This window comes from Amblyomma americanum, chromosome 2 (assembly GCF_052857255.1).
Source record: "Amblyomma americanum isolate KBUSLIRL-KWMA chromosome 2, ASM5285725v1, whole genome shotgun sequence".
NCBI lineage: Eukaryota > Metazoa > Arthropoda > Arachnida > Ixodida > Ixodidae > Amblyomma > Amblyomma americanum.
In genome coordinates this window covers 105,015,454-105,030,429 of record NC_135498.1, presented here as the reverse complement: position 1 = coordinate 105,030,429, position 14,976 = coordinate 105,015,454, and the positions used below count along the sequence as shown (strand labels likewise).

The 14,976-nt window shown below is 52.6% G+C and overlaps 1 protein-coding gene across 1 annotated transcript in view; it reads right to left on the bottom strand.

The window, feature by feature from the left end:
• Positions 1-14,976, bottom strand: part of LOC144121719 (beta-1,3-glucosyltransferase) — a 50,340-nt gene continuing 35,364 nt past the window's right edge. The window contains exon 12 of the mRNA XM_077655077.1: positions 1-452. Coding sequence (XP_077511203.1) covers positions 306-452 — 147 coding nt within the window. The 3' untranslated portion in view covers positions 1-305. The remainder of the gene's footprint in view (positions 453-14,976) is intronic.

Here is a 14,976-nt window from a genome sequence, read left to right as displayed (position 1 = left end):
GGCTCGAAAACTGCAACACTAGGTATGCAAAAGTGGAATATATTTCAAGTTATACAACTTGATTCAGTTTCAAATGCTTCCTTAGTACATACCTGTATGGTTAGGGCACTGGCCAGTAATGTTTGGTTCAATGGCCGCCTGAGCTGTCTCACACAGCAGTGGAAAAAAATTAACCTGACATGTTTTGCGCTAGAAAATACTCGTACATGACTGTTTTCAGGAATTGTGGCACATGTTGAGGTGACAAAGCGAAGGTGTTGCCATAAGTCCGAAGCATAATTTCTGAACAAAAGTGTTGAAATGGTTCAAAGTTCATCACGTGTAGTAGCACTTCGTGGACTGTCGGCAAGCCACTTCCTGTAGTTGGCAATGGGGTCCATCATCCAAAACTTGTGGAATGAGATAGGCCTCTGGTGGGACAGCAGCTGCCGACTGTAGTCTTCTGGCCTTGCCTGTGAAGCAAAACGGTTTTACTGGGTTAGTATACTGTCCCGCGGCAACTCGCTCAGACAACCATATCGTATTTCTATGCCGAAGCATTTGAAAACTACAGATCGCCAAGGCAACTTTGACGCTCGCTTAGTACGAAGGCGACACGAAGGTCTCGAAGCACATTTGAGCTATAGCACTGAGTCCCAGATAGAGCAAATGTCTGCCGATATGGGCCCCTGTTAAAAGAACACGCAGGCGTTGCAAACCTGCGCACGGGGGCACGCTCTGTGCCTGCGGTCCTTACATCATAGGGACCACGGCGTAAGAATACATTTAGGTGCTGACACTGCGCCCGGCGGCGCGACCAGATCTTGTTCGCTGCTCCTTGCGCTTCTCTCGAACGCGGACAGATTGCGCCACATGATGGGGGCCTGTCTAATCGCTGAGCTGCGGCGGCCGTAATGCAGGTGTTGCGCGATCGTTCGCTGCCGCGACGTGTTAAACAGCAGGTTTGAAACTGCTATCGACGCCAAATAATTTTGGACGACTTCGTGCTTTACTTGAAGAACTGCATGAATGGGTGGAACAGCGGCGAGGACCCTGCTCGGCGATCCTTCCGAGCTCGTTATCGAAATGCGTTCGCTGCAAAGTTTTTTTCGTTCATCCGCACGAATGCTGACAGCATAGTTAACTATACCGACTCTTGAATATAAAAGGTCGGCCGCAACGCGCATGCTCCCAGATTTGGGCTGAAGAGCCTAGGCGTACGTTCAGACATTGCTTGAGCAGTGTAAAGCCACATTCTCAGAGCCGGCCTCCTCTACGGCGCGGCGGCGACGGAGCCGAAAACTGCGTCAGCAACGGAGCGGCGCGGTGCTCTAATCGAAAGAGGCGCCGGACACCGGCAAACCAGTTAGGGCGGGCGCTCGCTCCTCCCACGTGACTTTACGCCCAATGCCTTTTTTTTTTTTTTTCTCTCCCGCGTGGAAAAAAACAGCGGCGGCGGCGGCGGGGTCCGAAGGAGATGCCGAAGGTGCAGTGAAAGTCGTCTGTCGTCTGCTTGCGTTGCTTTGCTTGACTGTTATCGCAAAAAAAAAACAACAAAAACAATGCGATCTCGCAAGCGGTGGCAAAAGTTTGAAGTTAGTTGAGTAAGTTTGCGCAACTCCACAGTTTTTACAGCGAAACACCACGTGTACAGCACCAAAACATACTTATACGAATACAGCAAGCTACTATTAAAGCGCCGCGCGCACGGCAGTCACATTATTCTGGCCAATATGAACGAAATCGAACGTACGTAGGGGGTAATGAACTCTGTTATCAATACAGGAATGATTTGCCAGGGGTTGCTAGATTGGCCTTTATACTAACGTTCGAGAATTGGGCTAGCAAAACAGTTTGGAGAATATTTTACCAGTATCGGCTAACACACATGCAAATTTTCAGATTTTTCTTGATAGCAGAACTCAATGAGTGCCTGAAAGGGATAAATCCGTCATGCTTGTAACATTCCATACCAGATCGTTTTGCTGACATTCCTGTCTGTTTTAATGCATTTTATTCTGATATTCATCTGTGTGTACAACCATGTCTATCGCAAATGCTTGTATTTTACAGTTGTATATTTACTGTATGTGCTCGAACTAGCCAATGTCTTGTTGAGTAAAGGTATGAATTTTTGCCCTACGTTTCTCTCTCTCTCTCCATGTAAATAGAACAGGTGTCCAACTAAATGTAACCACGTTTGTGGAGTTCGCTGACCTTTCCGCGAACTCGTTGGTCTTGTGTTCGCAAGGAAGGCCGCTTCAGTGGGGTCGGAAGTCGCCAACAAAGGGACCCGTCCCGTCCCGGCCTCCGAGGCTTCGGGAATGCACGAGATACGGCCGAGTATTAGCCGAGTGACCGGAAACCCACCGTAACGACTGTCTTCTCCTCCTTCAGTGTGTTCTGTGAACAACTTTAGTGATCGTCTCGTCGGCATATGTTTGTCGCGTGTGCGAAAGAGAAAACATATTTTAAGGAAGTGGTAACCGCTGTGCCGTGGGAGAGGGTGGTCGCGTTTGTGCTGTTTGTGTATTTGATTGCAACCTCTCCTTTCCCAAATGTTTAAAAAAACAATCAGCACTCTTTCCCCAATCTGTGATTAGTTGGCGGAAACCGTATTTTCCTTTCCCTAGCCACTGATTGGTGAGGTGTGTCGCTTGTAATCTTATTGGTTGCTGTCGCCGCTAAGGGCGGAGACAGAGGGTTTAAAAACAAGCGCGCTGGGTTGAACGAGGGCTGAATTCGTCTGATCAACGATTTAGTCATGTTGTAAACAGTTTTCTCCTTGCTTTGTTTTTTCTTGTTTTATTTATGTTCTAAATAAATAGTTAACCTTCTCCTTTCCTCGAGTAACGTGAATGTTTGCGAGTTATAGAACCACCGGGTCATCAAGAAACCCCGATTTCATCATCAACAATTGAAGGAGTGTGCTAGGCGCGTAAAATGGGTTCAGTACTGCTGAGAGTCGTGTGGCCTACTCTGCAGTATCTGTTCAAGGCAAAACTTGAGTTTCAGTCCGGTGTCCGTATATGACATTGAAGTTACCTTCGCACTTAGCGATTTCATAGCAACAGCTTTAAGTAAGATGACAAGCATATTTTGACTATGGCCAATGCGATGGTGTCTCCAAATTAGGCCCAAGTCGTTTCCGAAATGTTGCCCATCCCACCCCCGAAACGTCACCTTCATTGATTTGGACCAAAATATATTTTCAGGCTAATTTCAATGTGCTCGATACGATGGCAGTCTCTAAATTTGACCTCAGCCGATTTGGACCAATCATAACTGAGCGTGCAACCATAAGTGAGCGTGCCCGACACGATGACGACCTCCAAATCTGGTCCGGTCCAGGCGGAGCGGCGAAATAGGCTACAAACGGCAAGCATTTAGTGCGCACGTGCGTGTTATCAACCGTTTCGCCGCCTCGTTTCGTCATACGCCGCAGTACAGCCGCCTGTTCAACGAATTTTTCTTTAACTACGAAGTTTCTGTGGAAGCTGTACAGCATTACTTTGTAGACATGGCTGCGCTCGGGTGGGTGCCAATGAGTAACTACTCCCTTCTTAAAAATCTACACTGTTCCCGCTTCGATTTATTGATCAATTCGCTCTCGCCCTTCCATATGCCAGCCGTCCCGGTTAACTTAGTTGGCAGAGCGACTGCTCTGGTATCGCGGTGGTCGCGGGTTCGATTCCCGGACCACGACGAATTTTTATTAACCATGAAGTTCTGTGGCAGCTGTATAGCTTTCCTTTATAGCCATGTGGCTGCGCTTGGGCGAGTGCCAATGGGCAATTACTCCCTCATTAGCTATTCTGTCTGCTACTGTGATCCACATGTCGCCCTGTAGCCATGTGCCTGACGCGTTTCTACTTTTACTTTTCTGTGTGACATTTTCCTTTAGGCTGTTGCGCTCCTATCTACATACACAGTGCCTTCCACTTCGATTCCGATATTCTGACGAAGGACGTTCCACTGTCGGAACGCCAATAAATTGTCTCAAACGTCGGCACAAGTTTTTACTCGCCCCGCTCCGTCCTCTTTGGTTTGCTTTCGCGCGGTATATGCTCCCTAGCTACCTTAACAAGGGAGGCCACAGTCGGCGTGATTGCTGCGCGCGCGCAGGAGGCAACTCTCTCTTCGGCTCGGGAACTCGACGTGCGCAGAAGTCCCGGCGCAGCGCTCCGCTCTCCGCCAGAGGGCCGAGGCCCCTTAATTGGGAACATTTTCCTACGAGCTTGTCCCGTCCGCCCTCGGAGTTTCTCCCCTGCCCTAGCGCGGGCGAACATTCGCTCGTAACCTTGCTGGTGAAACGGAATTCCTCGATTCCTTAGCGTATTTTGTTGCTAGGTGGCGTTATTGTTGCAGCAATGAATGCCTTGTTTGTGTCAGCCGGAGTGTCGTTCCTTTGTTTCCCTCAGAGCTATAGGCCCGTCGTGGTCGGCGTGCGCTCGCGATCACGGGGTGGGGTCGGCGGTTTTGAACTGTCAGCCGTGGTTTAGCGGGGAGAACGTATTTTCCCCCCACTCACAGCCCCACAACATAAGATGATCGGCAGCTGCAGCGGCGTTGACAGTTGGGGCAGGAACGGACGAACTTGCGAACTTAGGTGTACCGCCGCCGACCTGCACTGATATTACAGCCCCTGAGAGCCGGGCGCTGAGTCCGAGACCATGCCGCACGGTGTGTTTGTGGCTGTTGCGGAGAGCTGGTGCCCTACTTCCACCCTAATATTGTCTCAGCCGAAGTGGACGACGCCCAGCGGCGCTAATGTCAGTGGAAGACACGCGCTCGAGCGTTCGTGTTAAGCGTGCAGACGGCTGTACATACCGCGCGCACTAGTAATAGCGGAGGCGAGGGCGGATTTAGGTCTTGAAGGCACCGGAGTGGCCGGCTTGCGGGCCATAACGAAATGCAGCGCATATTTCCGAGCGTATAAATAGAGAGTTAAAGCATGCCGTGATCCGCGGTCCGCTACCGTGATCTGCTTCGGCGGGTACCACTGAGTACGCGTTGATTCGTCTCGACGCGGCAGGCGCGCACGCAGATGACGGGCACGTGGCGCTATATATCTGGCACCCTCAGGGTGTCCTGCGCACGCGCAGTGGCGCTGTGCGGGAGCGGATCACGGTACCGGACCGCGCTTAGCTGTAGATCTCTAATGTCCGGAGATCACGAAGTGCCATTTGCGGCCGTCAGGGAGGCAGTTTCCTCGGTAAAAGAGCCCATCAGGAAATGTGAAGTGGGCAGCCTGACGGCGCACTGCGCGCGCGACCGAAACGACCGAAGAGTTGGAAAGAAAGTTGACAAGAGAGGTGGTACAGGTTGGGCTACTTGGTGGCCATATCGTTCAAGGACAAGTGGCCGCAGTCGATGGGGGAAGAGGCAGCGCATTCAGTGGCCAGAGGTGAGCGAAACAATGGGTCGGCGTCGTGATGCTTCCTGCCAGAGCGTATGTCATACTCTTGAAGGAGTAAGGTTCAGCGAGCGAGGCGGCCAATTTAGGTATTTTTAGGGGGAAGTATGTAGTAGTAAGTGTTTATTAAAAATAATAATAAAAATGGAAGTTAAAAGGTGTTTGCTAACCCCGGCATCTCCCATCACTGGCGGTGGCACCTGAGCTGGGGCAGCGGAAATAGAGGATAGCAGGCAGTATGAAAAAGTGAAACGAAAGAGGTGAGGGGACAGCAAGAAAGGTAGGGAAGGACAGCCAACATCTGGAATAGTGGTCTTTGATGACATCGAAAGGTCAGCCGTATACGTAAGGCCGAAGTTTCCCGATCGCCCAAACGATAGCCAAGTACTCTTTTTCTGTAACTGAGTAGTGAAACTCCAGCTTCGCCAGGGCGCAGCTCGCTCCTGCTCCAGATAAAGCAGCTTGTCCGCGAGGAGGTTGCCTGGCAGCTGTCGCTTCTTTCCGCTTTCCAGAGCACATCTAACCTGGCTCGACACTCCAGCACGTCATCTGGGAGCAAGTGTCCGAGGCCCTGCCGTCGGTTTGTTTCCAGCATCCCGTTGCAGCGCTGCTTACCTACGCTGAAGCCGTCAGGCATGCAACCCCGCCAAGGACCACCACCGCGGTGGACACCATTTCCTGCTGCCTGACCACCATCTCAACGTTTCCAGCAGTGGCGGACACCGGACAGCCTCCCCATTAGTTATGCCTGCATGCGGCATTGCCGGCCACGTCACTGCCGCCGCCGAGTCATGGTCACTGCTGCCGATTCCGACCCTCGAGCCTGTACGCCCCTCCGCAGCCTTTTCGCCGTATACTTCGCCTTCCGAGACCGCCGAGCCCGTCTGTTAGCCGCCGCTCGCTTTCCTCGCTGCGCCGTCATCCCACCCCGCCATCGGAAAACTATAGTGACCGCAGCTCTGGAGGCAGCTAGGAACTGCGTGTTCGTCGACAAGTTCAAGGACTTGCCTTTCTCTGTCCAATATGATCCAAGGTTTCTGCGGAGGGCACCAATGCTATCGCCCTTGTTGATACTGGCGTTGTGGTTGTTGTTAGTGGCTATTTATTGATAAAAATAGCACTGGAAGGAAAAGGTGTTGCTAGCTAAGGCATCTGCAATCGGAACCTGAAACACCTGAGCTGCGACCGGCGGGAATAAAATGGCAGGGAGACGGAGAAAAACGGGGGAGCGATAGTAAGAAAGGACAGCTGTATCTGTTCTGAGCGAGCAACTGCTGCCAGCTGCGAAAAGTGACGACGCCGGTTTGCGGTTTTACGCTTCGCGCCGAGTGTAGGCTCCGCCGCTGCAGCTGTCAATCATCTTCCTCTTTATAATATATACGTGCAACTTACAGGTTACGTAATTACACAAGAATACTCTGTGGAGACACCAACTACGGTCTCCTGGGTGCATGTCTTTCATTTACTGCGGAGACTCAAAGTGGGGACACTTGTAGACTAGTTCCTGGCTGAGCAGCCCTAAATTCGCTGTATTTAAATTTCCAGTGAGCAGACATCGATCGCGCAATGACAGCCGCTGCAATCGAGCAATTTCGCCAATCCCCTCAGAGAAAAAACTTTTTGAATTCATGTTTTGTGTGCCACTTCGGGTCAAATCGACTAGCCTCTGAAAGCAAAATTTCACTTTCTCCTTCCCTCAAGAGGGAGGCGCAAAGCTGCACCAGATTACGTCACGCGCCCCGTCTGTTACACGGCAGGTGTGCTCTGTTACGTCTCGCCTACCTACGACGCGCGGTATAGCCGGCGCGGATGCAACGGACGCCGCGGCTTCGTTCATCGCGGCCGCAACGCCTCCCGCCAAGCGCGTCCAGGCATGTTTCAGTGCCACGTGTCGTCGTGCGTGCGTGTGTGTGTGTGTGCATGTTTTGCCCACGCTTGTCAAAGCGCGGCAGCCGGGGAGAGGAGCTCCTCAACTGGGAGGCGAGGAGGTCTGACCGGCGCCGGCCTGGCGGACGCGCCCGTCACGCCTGAACATGTTCAAGCGTCGCCGTATCGGATGACTCTTCCCAAGCCGTTCCCTCTTGCCCTCGACTCCGTGGGTATAAAGCGAGCTGCCCCGGACGCCAACGAGAGACTTCGATTCCTTCCTTCGAGTAACGTGGTCGCCCTGACCGGCTGCTCTTCTGGCGATGCCAGAATAAACAAGTTGTTCTGTTGCCAGTCGACTCTTCTTTTGCCGGGACCTTCGGATGTTTCCAGCTTTGCCCCAGGCCGCCAGGCCAACGCTACCCTTGGGGCTTGCAACCCATTTGCAACAACTGGTTGCCAGCGGTGGGATCCCGACAACGGAGGCCAGCAGCGAAGATATGCGTTCAACTGTATGCTGAGCAGCTCAACGACCATCCGGGAGCAGTGCAACGAGCCCTGTGTGATGACTGGTTGCCTGCAGCGGAACGACTGCGCTGAATTCTTGGCTGCGAGGTTTGGTGAGTGCGGGACTTTCTTCTGAGTTTTGCCAGGCTTTTGTTAGTGTCAGAAACAGAGCTGGTAATTGTGTTGTCGTTGCTGCCGGGTTAGTTTGCGGCAAGACAATAGTAGGCAGTAGAGAAAGCAGCATTCGGAGCAGCCATGGATTTGAAGTCGTTGCGCAAACCGAAATTGCTGGAGCTTGCAAGAGAGTTGGGTCTGGATGTCTCAGACAAACTCAGAAAACCAGAACTGCTAAGGGCTATTCTTGAGTTGGAGGCTGATGATGACGAGCTGTCGGAATGCCTTGAGACCATTGAGGAGAGGGAGCAAAAAGAAAAAGAGGAGCGCGAACGTAAAGAACAAAAAGAGAAAGACGAGCGCGAACGTAAAGAACAAAAAGAAAAAGAGAAAGACGAGCGCGACCGTCAACACGCTTTGGAAATGAAGCGTCTCGAGGTAGAGATGGAACGCGCTCGTAATGGAAGTCAGGCACACGGTGCAGGAGAACGGGTATCGTTCAAAATGACTGACCTGATGCGGCCGTTTAAGCTTGGAGAGGACATTGGTTTGTTCCTGGTTAACTTTGAGCGAACGTGCGAGAAGCAGGGGTTCTCTCGGGAAACGTGGCCACAGCGCTTGCTCACTTTGTTACCCGGCGAGGCGGCCGACGTAGTCGCTCGCTTGAAGAGAGAGGAGGCAGAGGATTTCGACCAAGTGAAATCAAGTCTGCTAAAAAAGTACAGGCTGTCAGCGGAGGCGTTCCGTCGGAAGTTTCGGGAAAATGAAAAAGGCAGAAATGAGTCATATACAGAGTTTGCCTACAGGCTTATGTCAAACATGCAGGAGTGGCTCAAAGAAGAGAAAGCGTTTGGTGACCACGAGAAAATTCTGCAGTGTTTCGGGCTGGAACAGTTTTATAGTCGGTTACCTGAGAACGTGCGGTACTGGGTCTTGGATAGGCCAGACGTTAGTACAGTGGCTAAAGCCGCCGAGCTAGCCGAGGAGTTTGTGACGCGTCGGGCTCGCGGAGCTAAGGACGGTCAAAAGGGTGAATTTGGCTCCAAGTCTGAGAGGCCGAAGTTCACACCCATGAGAGCAAGGGGGGACACACGTAGTGCGGATGCGAGTGAAAGCAGTCCGACCGAACGTAAGGAGACGGCGGCAGCCGAAGCCGAACGCAGAAAGCGGTTCGAGGCGAGGCAAGCGCGCGTGTGTTATACGTGCCAGAAGCCGGGTCACTTTTCGGCGCAGTGTCCAGAAACAAAAACAAAAGTCGTTTTTTTGTCATTATGCAGCACTGACGAGAACATGAAGCTTCTCGAGCCTTACATGCGAGACTTCCTCGTGAACGGGAAAGAGTGCCGAGTGCTTCGTGATTCCGCAGCTACAATGGATGTAGTTCACCCCTCTTACGTAGAACCCGATATGTTCACGGGCGAGTGCGCATGGATCAAGCAAGCCGTGGAAGCTCACAGCGTGTGTCTGCCCGTAGCAAAAGTGCTCATTGAAGGACCTTTCGGAGCAATTGAGACGGAGGCAGCAGTGTCATCTATGCTGCCCCCCCAGTACCCGTACCTATTTTCGAACCGGTCCGATCACCTCCTGCGCGAGAAGGGTCTTTTGTTTGGTGAGGCTAGCGTTCAGGCCTTAACCAGATCGAGAGTTCGGGAGCTCGCTGCAAAGGCGGTAGTTGCGGGGCCGACGTTGTCGAACAATGAGAAAGGGTCGGAGGCGCAGCAAGCTGATATTCAGAGCACGTCCGAACTGAATAAAATTGAGCCTGTAGCGCTTAAGGCACCAGGTACTGGAGAGGAAACGCCCGACACGGGAAAGTTAGAAGAGCTATCTGCAGATTTGCTCATCGCGCCTACGTCCGATGGACTTAATAGGGTGCTAAAAGTCAGCCGGTCGGCTTTGATAGCAGAGCAAAAAAAGGATGGCAGCCTAGAAAACATGCGCTGCAATGTCAAAGAAGGTATCGCCAAGAAAAATGTTCGTTTTGTGGAAAGAGGTGGGGTCCTGTACCGGAAGTATCTAGACCGCAGAGGAGTCGAGTTCGATCAGCTGATCGTGCCTCAGTGCTACCGTCAGGATCTGTTGCGCTTGTCGCATGGCGGTTCGTGGTCCGGTCACCTAGGAGTTAAGAAGACTAAGGACCGTCTCTTGCAAGAGTACTATTGGCCAGGGTGTTTTCGTGACGTAGAACACTTTGTGAGGACATGTGACACCTGTCAGCGGGTTGGCAAACCAGGGGACAAATCGAGGGCGCCGTTGAAGTTGGTACCTATCATTACGGAGCCTTTTAGACGGCTCGTTATTGATACAGTGGGACCTCTGCCGGTAACAGCCACGGGGTACAGACACATTTTGACTGTGATCTGCCCAGCGACAAAGTTCCCTGAAGCAGTGCCGCTTAAAGAACTCAGCTCAGTTGAGATAGTCAATGCACTACTGTCCATATTTGCGCGAGTTGGTTTTCCTGCGGAAATCCAGTCAGATCAGGGCACAGTGTTTACCAGCGCTTTGACGACAGCCTTTCTCGAAAGGTGTGGGGTAAAGCTGTTACACAGCTCAGTGTACCACCCACAGTCGAATTCCGTTGAGAAGCTCCACTCCGTCATGAAGCGCGTGTTGAGAGCATTGTGTTTTGAGCAACAAAGTGATTGGGAGCTGTGTCTGCCTGGGGTGATGTTTGCATTAAGGACCGCGCCGCATGCGGCTACGGGGTTTTCGCCAGCTGAGCGGGTGTACGGTCGCTCGCTGCGGTCTCCGCTTCGCATGCTTCGAGACTCGTGGGAAGGCAGGGGCGACGACCCAGTCGTGGTCGAGTACGTGCTTAGTCTCCTCGAACGCTTAAGAAGGGCACAGGAGTTGTCAGGTGAAGCAATGGCAAAGGCCCAGCAGAGGGCCAAGGTTTATTATGATCGGACAGCCAGGGCCCGTCGTTTTGAGGTGGGCGATGAGGTAATGGTATTGCGCACATCGCTAAAAAACAAACTCGACGTGCAGTGGGAGGGCCCAGCACGGATTGTTCAAAAACTGTCGGATGTTAACTACGTGGTGAGTCTGCCAGGAAAGCGGAAAGCACAGCAAGTTTACCACTGTAATCTGCTCAAACCCTATAGACAACGGGAAGCAGTGGTGTGTATGATGGTAAACGTTCCCGAAGAGCTTCCGGTCGAGCTTCCGGGACTAGGCTCAGTGACGAACAGGGAAGACACTGATCAGGACATTAGTGACTTACTCAGTAAAGCACCGCTGTCGCCTGAGCAGAAAACCGAACTACACCAACTCTTACAAGAGTTTCAAGGTCAGTTCTCTGAGAGGCCTGGTAGGACTTCTGTCCTTACTCATGATATAGAACTTACCTCCCCAGAGCCAGTACGATCCAAGGCGTACCGGGTGTCACCCCGCCAGCGCGATATTATGGAGGCTGAGGTAAAGAAAATGCTACGGCTCGGTGTTATTGAGGCGGGTGAGAGTGATTATACCTCCCCCTTGATTTTAGTTGAGGTACCGGGCAAGGAACCTCGTCCTTGCGTCGACTACCGCAGGCTTAATTCCATCACTAAGGATCAAATTTATCCGATCCCTAACATCGAGGAGCGCCTTGAGAAAGTTAGTAGCGCTCAGTTTATTTCCACCCTAGATCTTGTCAGGGGTTATTGGCAGGTTCCACTTACAGAAGAGGCTAGTAGGTATGCGGCGTTCATTTCACCAATGGGAACATTCCGTCCTAAAGTTTTGAGTTTTGGTTTGAAGGACGCGCCATACTGCTTTTCAAGCCTCATGGACAAAGTGTTGCGGGGACAGGAAGAATTTGCTTTACCGTATTTAGACGACGTAGCGATATTCTCCGCATCCTGGTCTGAGCATATGGCACACTTGCGGGCAGTGCTAACCCGCCTGCGCGAAGCGGGCTTGACAGTCAAGGCTCCCAAGTGCCAATTAGCACAGGCCGAGGTTGTCTACCTCGGTCACGTGATTGGACAGGGTCGTCGCCGCCCCTCTGAAATAAAGGTGGCCGCTGTGCGAGACTTCCCGCAACCGCGCACGAAGACCGATATTCGGTCGTTCTTGGGTGTCGCCGGCTACTATCAGAGGTACATCCCCAGGTACTCCGATATCGCGGCTCCCCTGACGGATGCTCTAAGAAAAACAGAGCCCCAAACAGTCGTCTGGAGCGAGACAAAGGAGAGAGCTTTTAGCGCCCTAAAGAGCGCCCTAACAAGCCAGCCTGTGCTACGATCGCCAGACTATACCAAAGGGTTCGTTGTTCAGTGCGATGCTAGTGAGCGAGGCATGGGCGTTGTACTGTGCCAAAGGGACAATGGAGAAGTGGAACACCCCGTCCTGTATGCTAGTCGTAAGCTGACCTGTCGTGAGCAGGCGTACAGCGCCACCGAGAAAGAGTGTGCGTGTCTCGTGTGGGCCGTTCAGAAATTGTCATGCTACCTAGCCGGCTCGAGGTTTATCATTGAGACGGATCACTGCCCTCTCCAATGGCTGCAGAACATCTCTCCCAAAAATGGCCGCCTCCTGCGCTGGAGCCTCGCTTTGCAACAATATTCCTTTGAGGTGCGTTACAAAAAGGGGAGTCTCAACGGTAACGCCGATGGCTTAAGTCGAAGCCCCTAACGTAGGAATCCGCCTCAAAGTTGTTGGTTACTGATGTTTTCTTCCTGAGGCAGGATTTTTAACATATTGCTTTTGTTTAGTGTTTCAAAGTGATTATGTGCTTTCTAGTGCAATTTTCCAATTTGTGGACGCGTTCTGAGTGCTGCTTGACTACTGTAAGGAACTAGGCAGTAGTATAAAAGGGGAAAGAGCCTGGCAGAGCTTAGTGAGGGTTGTCTCGTGCTTGCTGACTGAGCGGTTGCGTTTCGGCGTAGTTCTAACGCTTGCTGGGAACGAGCACAAAAATGGCAACTCTCCCGAAGTGACTTTACAGTGTCCTATGTGATCCTGAACCCGAGAACGAGGCCTTCTCTGTGCGCTGCGCTCAAGCAACGTCGAGGGACGATCGGTTTCGTTCACGAGCATCATCGAGCGACATCCCTCTGGACAGCGGATGCAGTCCCCTGACCATCGGGATCTCCTTCTCCCGGCGGGGCGGTCTGTTACGTCTCGCCTACCTACGACGCGCGGTATAGCCGGCGCGGATGCAACGGACGCCGCGGCTTCGTTCATCGCGGCCGCAACGCCTCCCGCCAAGCGCGTCCAGGCATGTTTCAGTGCCACGTGTCGTCGTGCGTGCGTGTGTGTGTGTGTGCATGTTTTGCCCACGCTTGTCAAAGCGCGGCAGCCGGGGAGAGGAGCTCCTCAACTGGGAGGCGAGGAGGTCTGACCGGCGCCGGCCTGGCGGACGCGCCCGTCACGCCTGAACATGTTCAAGCGTCGCCGTATCGGATGACTCTTCCCAAGCCGTTCCCTCTTGCCCTCGACTCCGTGGGTATAAAGCGAGCTGCCCCGGACGCCAACGAGAGACTTCGATTCCTTCCTTCGAGTAACGTGGTCGCCCTGACCGGCTGCTCTTTTGGCGATGCCAGAATAAACAAGTTGTTCTGTTGCCAGTCGACTCTTCTTTTGCCGGGACCTTCGGATGTTTCCAGCTTTGCCCCAGGCCGCCAGGCCAACGCTACCCTTGGGGCTTGCAACCCATTTGCAACAGCTCAGAAGCCAGTCGATTACTGGAAGCGGCGGATGATAATAGCGGACCGCGCGCTATAACACACAGAAATAAATATTCACACTGTATACTACAGCACACAAATTCCTGTAGTAGAGTTGAAGCTATATAGAGAGAACAAGAGAAGGTACAGTGTCTGATTCTTAAAGATTTAAGCAGAGAGGTAGGCTATATAGTACGACAATTCATATTTTGGAATATTAGGCCAGCGCAAAGGGCAGACAGACACGCAGGAGAACGAGCAGACAGGACAATCGCTGGAATAGCGGCACTGAGCAGAATTCGAAAAAGCTACCTTCAGATCCCCAGCCGGGTACACTATACGGCGTGGAACGTGGCACGACAAGTGCAGTCGGGCAGCGATTGACCTGTCTGCTGCTTCTTCTACGTCTCCGTCGCTTACGCCGGTGCTGTGTTGCAAAGAAAGAGCGCGACCGCAGAATGCATGCGGCCAGACGCCAGGGAAGCACGTCAGCCGTCATTCAGTGTGATCGACCAGTGAAATGCTCTCGTCCTTGATCGTGCCGCTGATCCGCAAGTTTCGCCATCAACGAGGAGATTGACTGCGTCGAGAGGAAATGCGGGCGAACTTTTGTTTTAATTTCCGCCTCTTTTTGTAGAATGCAGATAGTCGCGTACAAATGAAGAGAGCTAGATGCAAATGTCCGTCAAATGAAACCCTCCGGTCAATGAACCCTCTGCCATGACGTTCGAGTCAGCCGCCTTGCACATGCCACGGCCGCTAACAGGCGCAAGGCGGTTGACCACGATGCCATGGCGGAGGGCCGACGCCATTGGCCAGAGGACCTCCTCCTCCGAGGGGCATTAGCCGCTTCTCTCTTGAGGTGGATATGTCACTGTCATATTTCGCAAAGACGATCACAACGGCCCGAAAATGGCCAAGCCTGGTCGGTGGCGACCTTACTTATTTCAAGAAGTGCCGTGTCACCGCTGCATGTAACCATGCACATGTCCCGTGCTCCAAGCACTGCTGTGCACATGTCGTACCTGGTGGAAGAGTGGAGAGTGCGTGGTGGGGATGCCCAGTCTCTGGAGGCACACGCCCAGGATCATGTCGTCCGGCGAGTCGTCCGAGGGGCACGAACAGCCCGAGTTGACGATCCGCTCCACGGTCTTGCGGCTGAACACCATCCTGGGCGAACCAGCAGACGAGTGCGCACGCGGGTACCTGTGAAATCTCCAACCTCCAAAGCAACAGCGCCGACCGTTCGACCTACGCGACACGCAGCTATAGCTTCAAGCGAGAATAAGTCGCAGGTTCTGATTCGATCAGCGGCACGTGGTCAGCGGGGAAAAAATGACAGATAATTTTGCCTAAATTCTGTACACGTGCGAAAGCAGAATTGCATGAATCCTAGAATTCCCTGCCTGTGTCTTCGCGCCGCAGATGGAAGTTATTGAA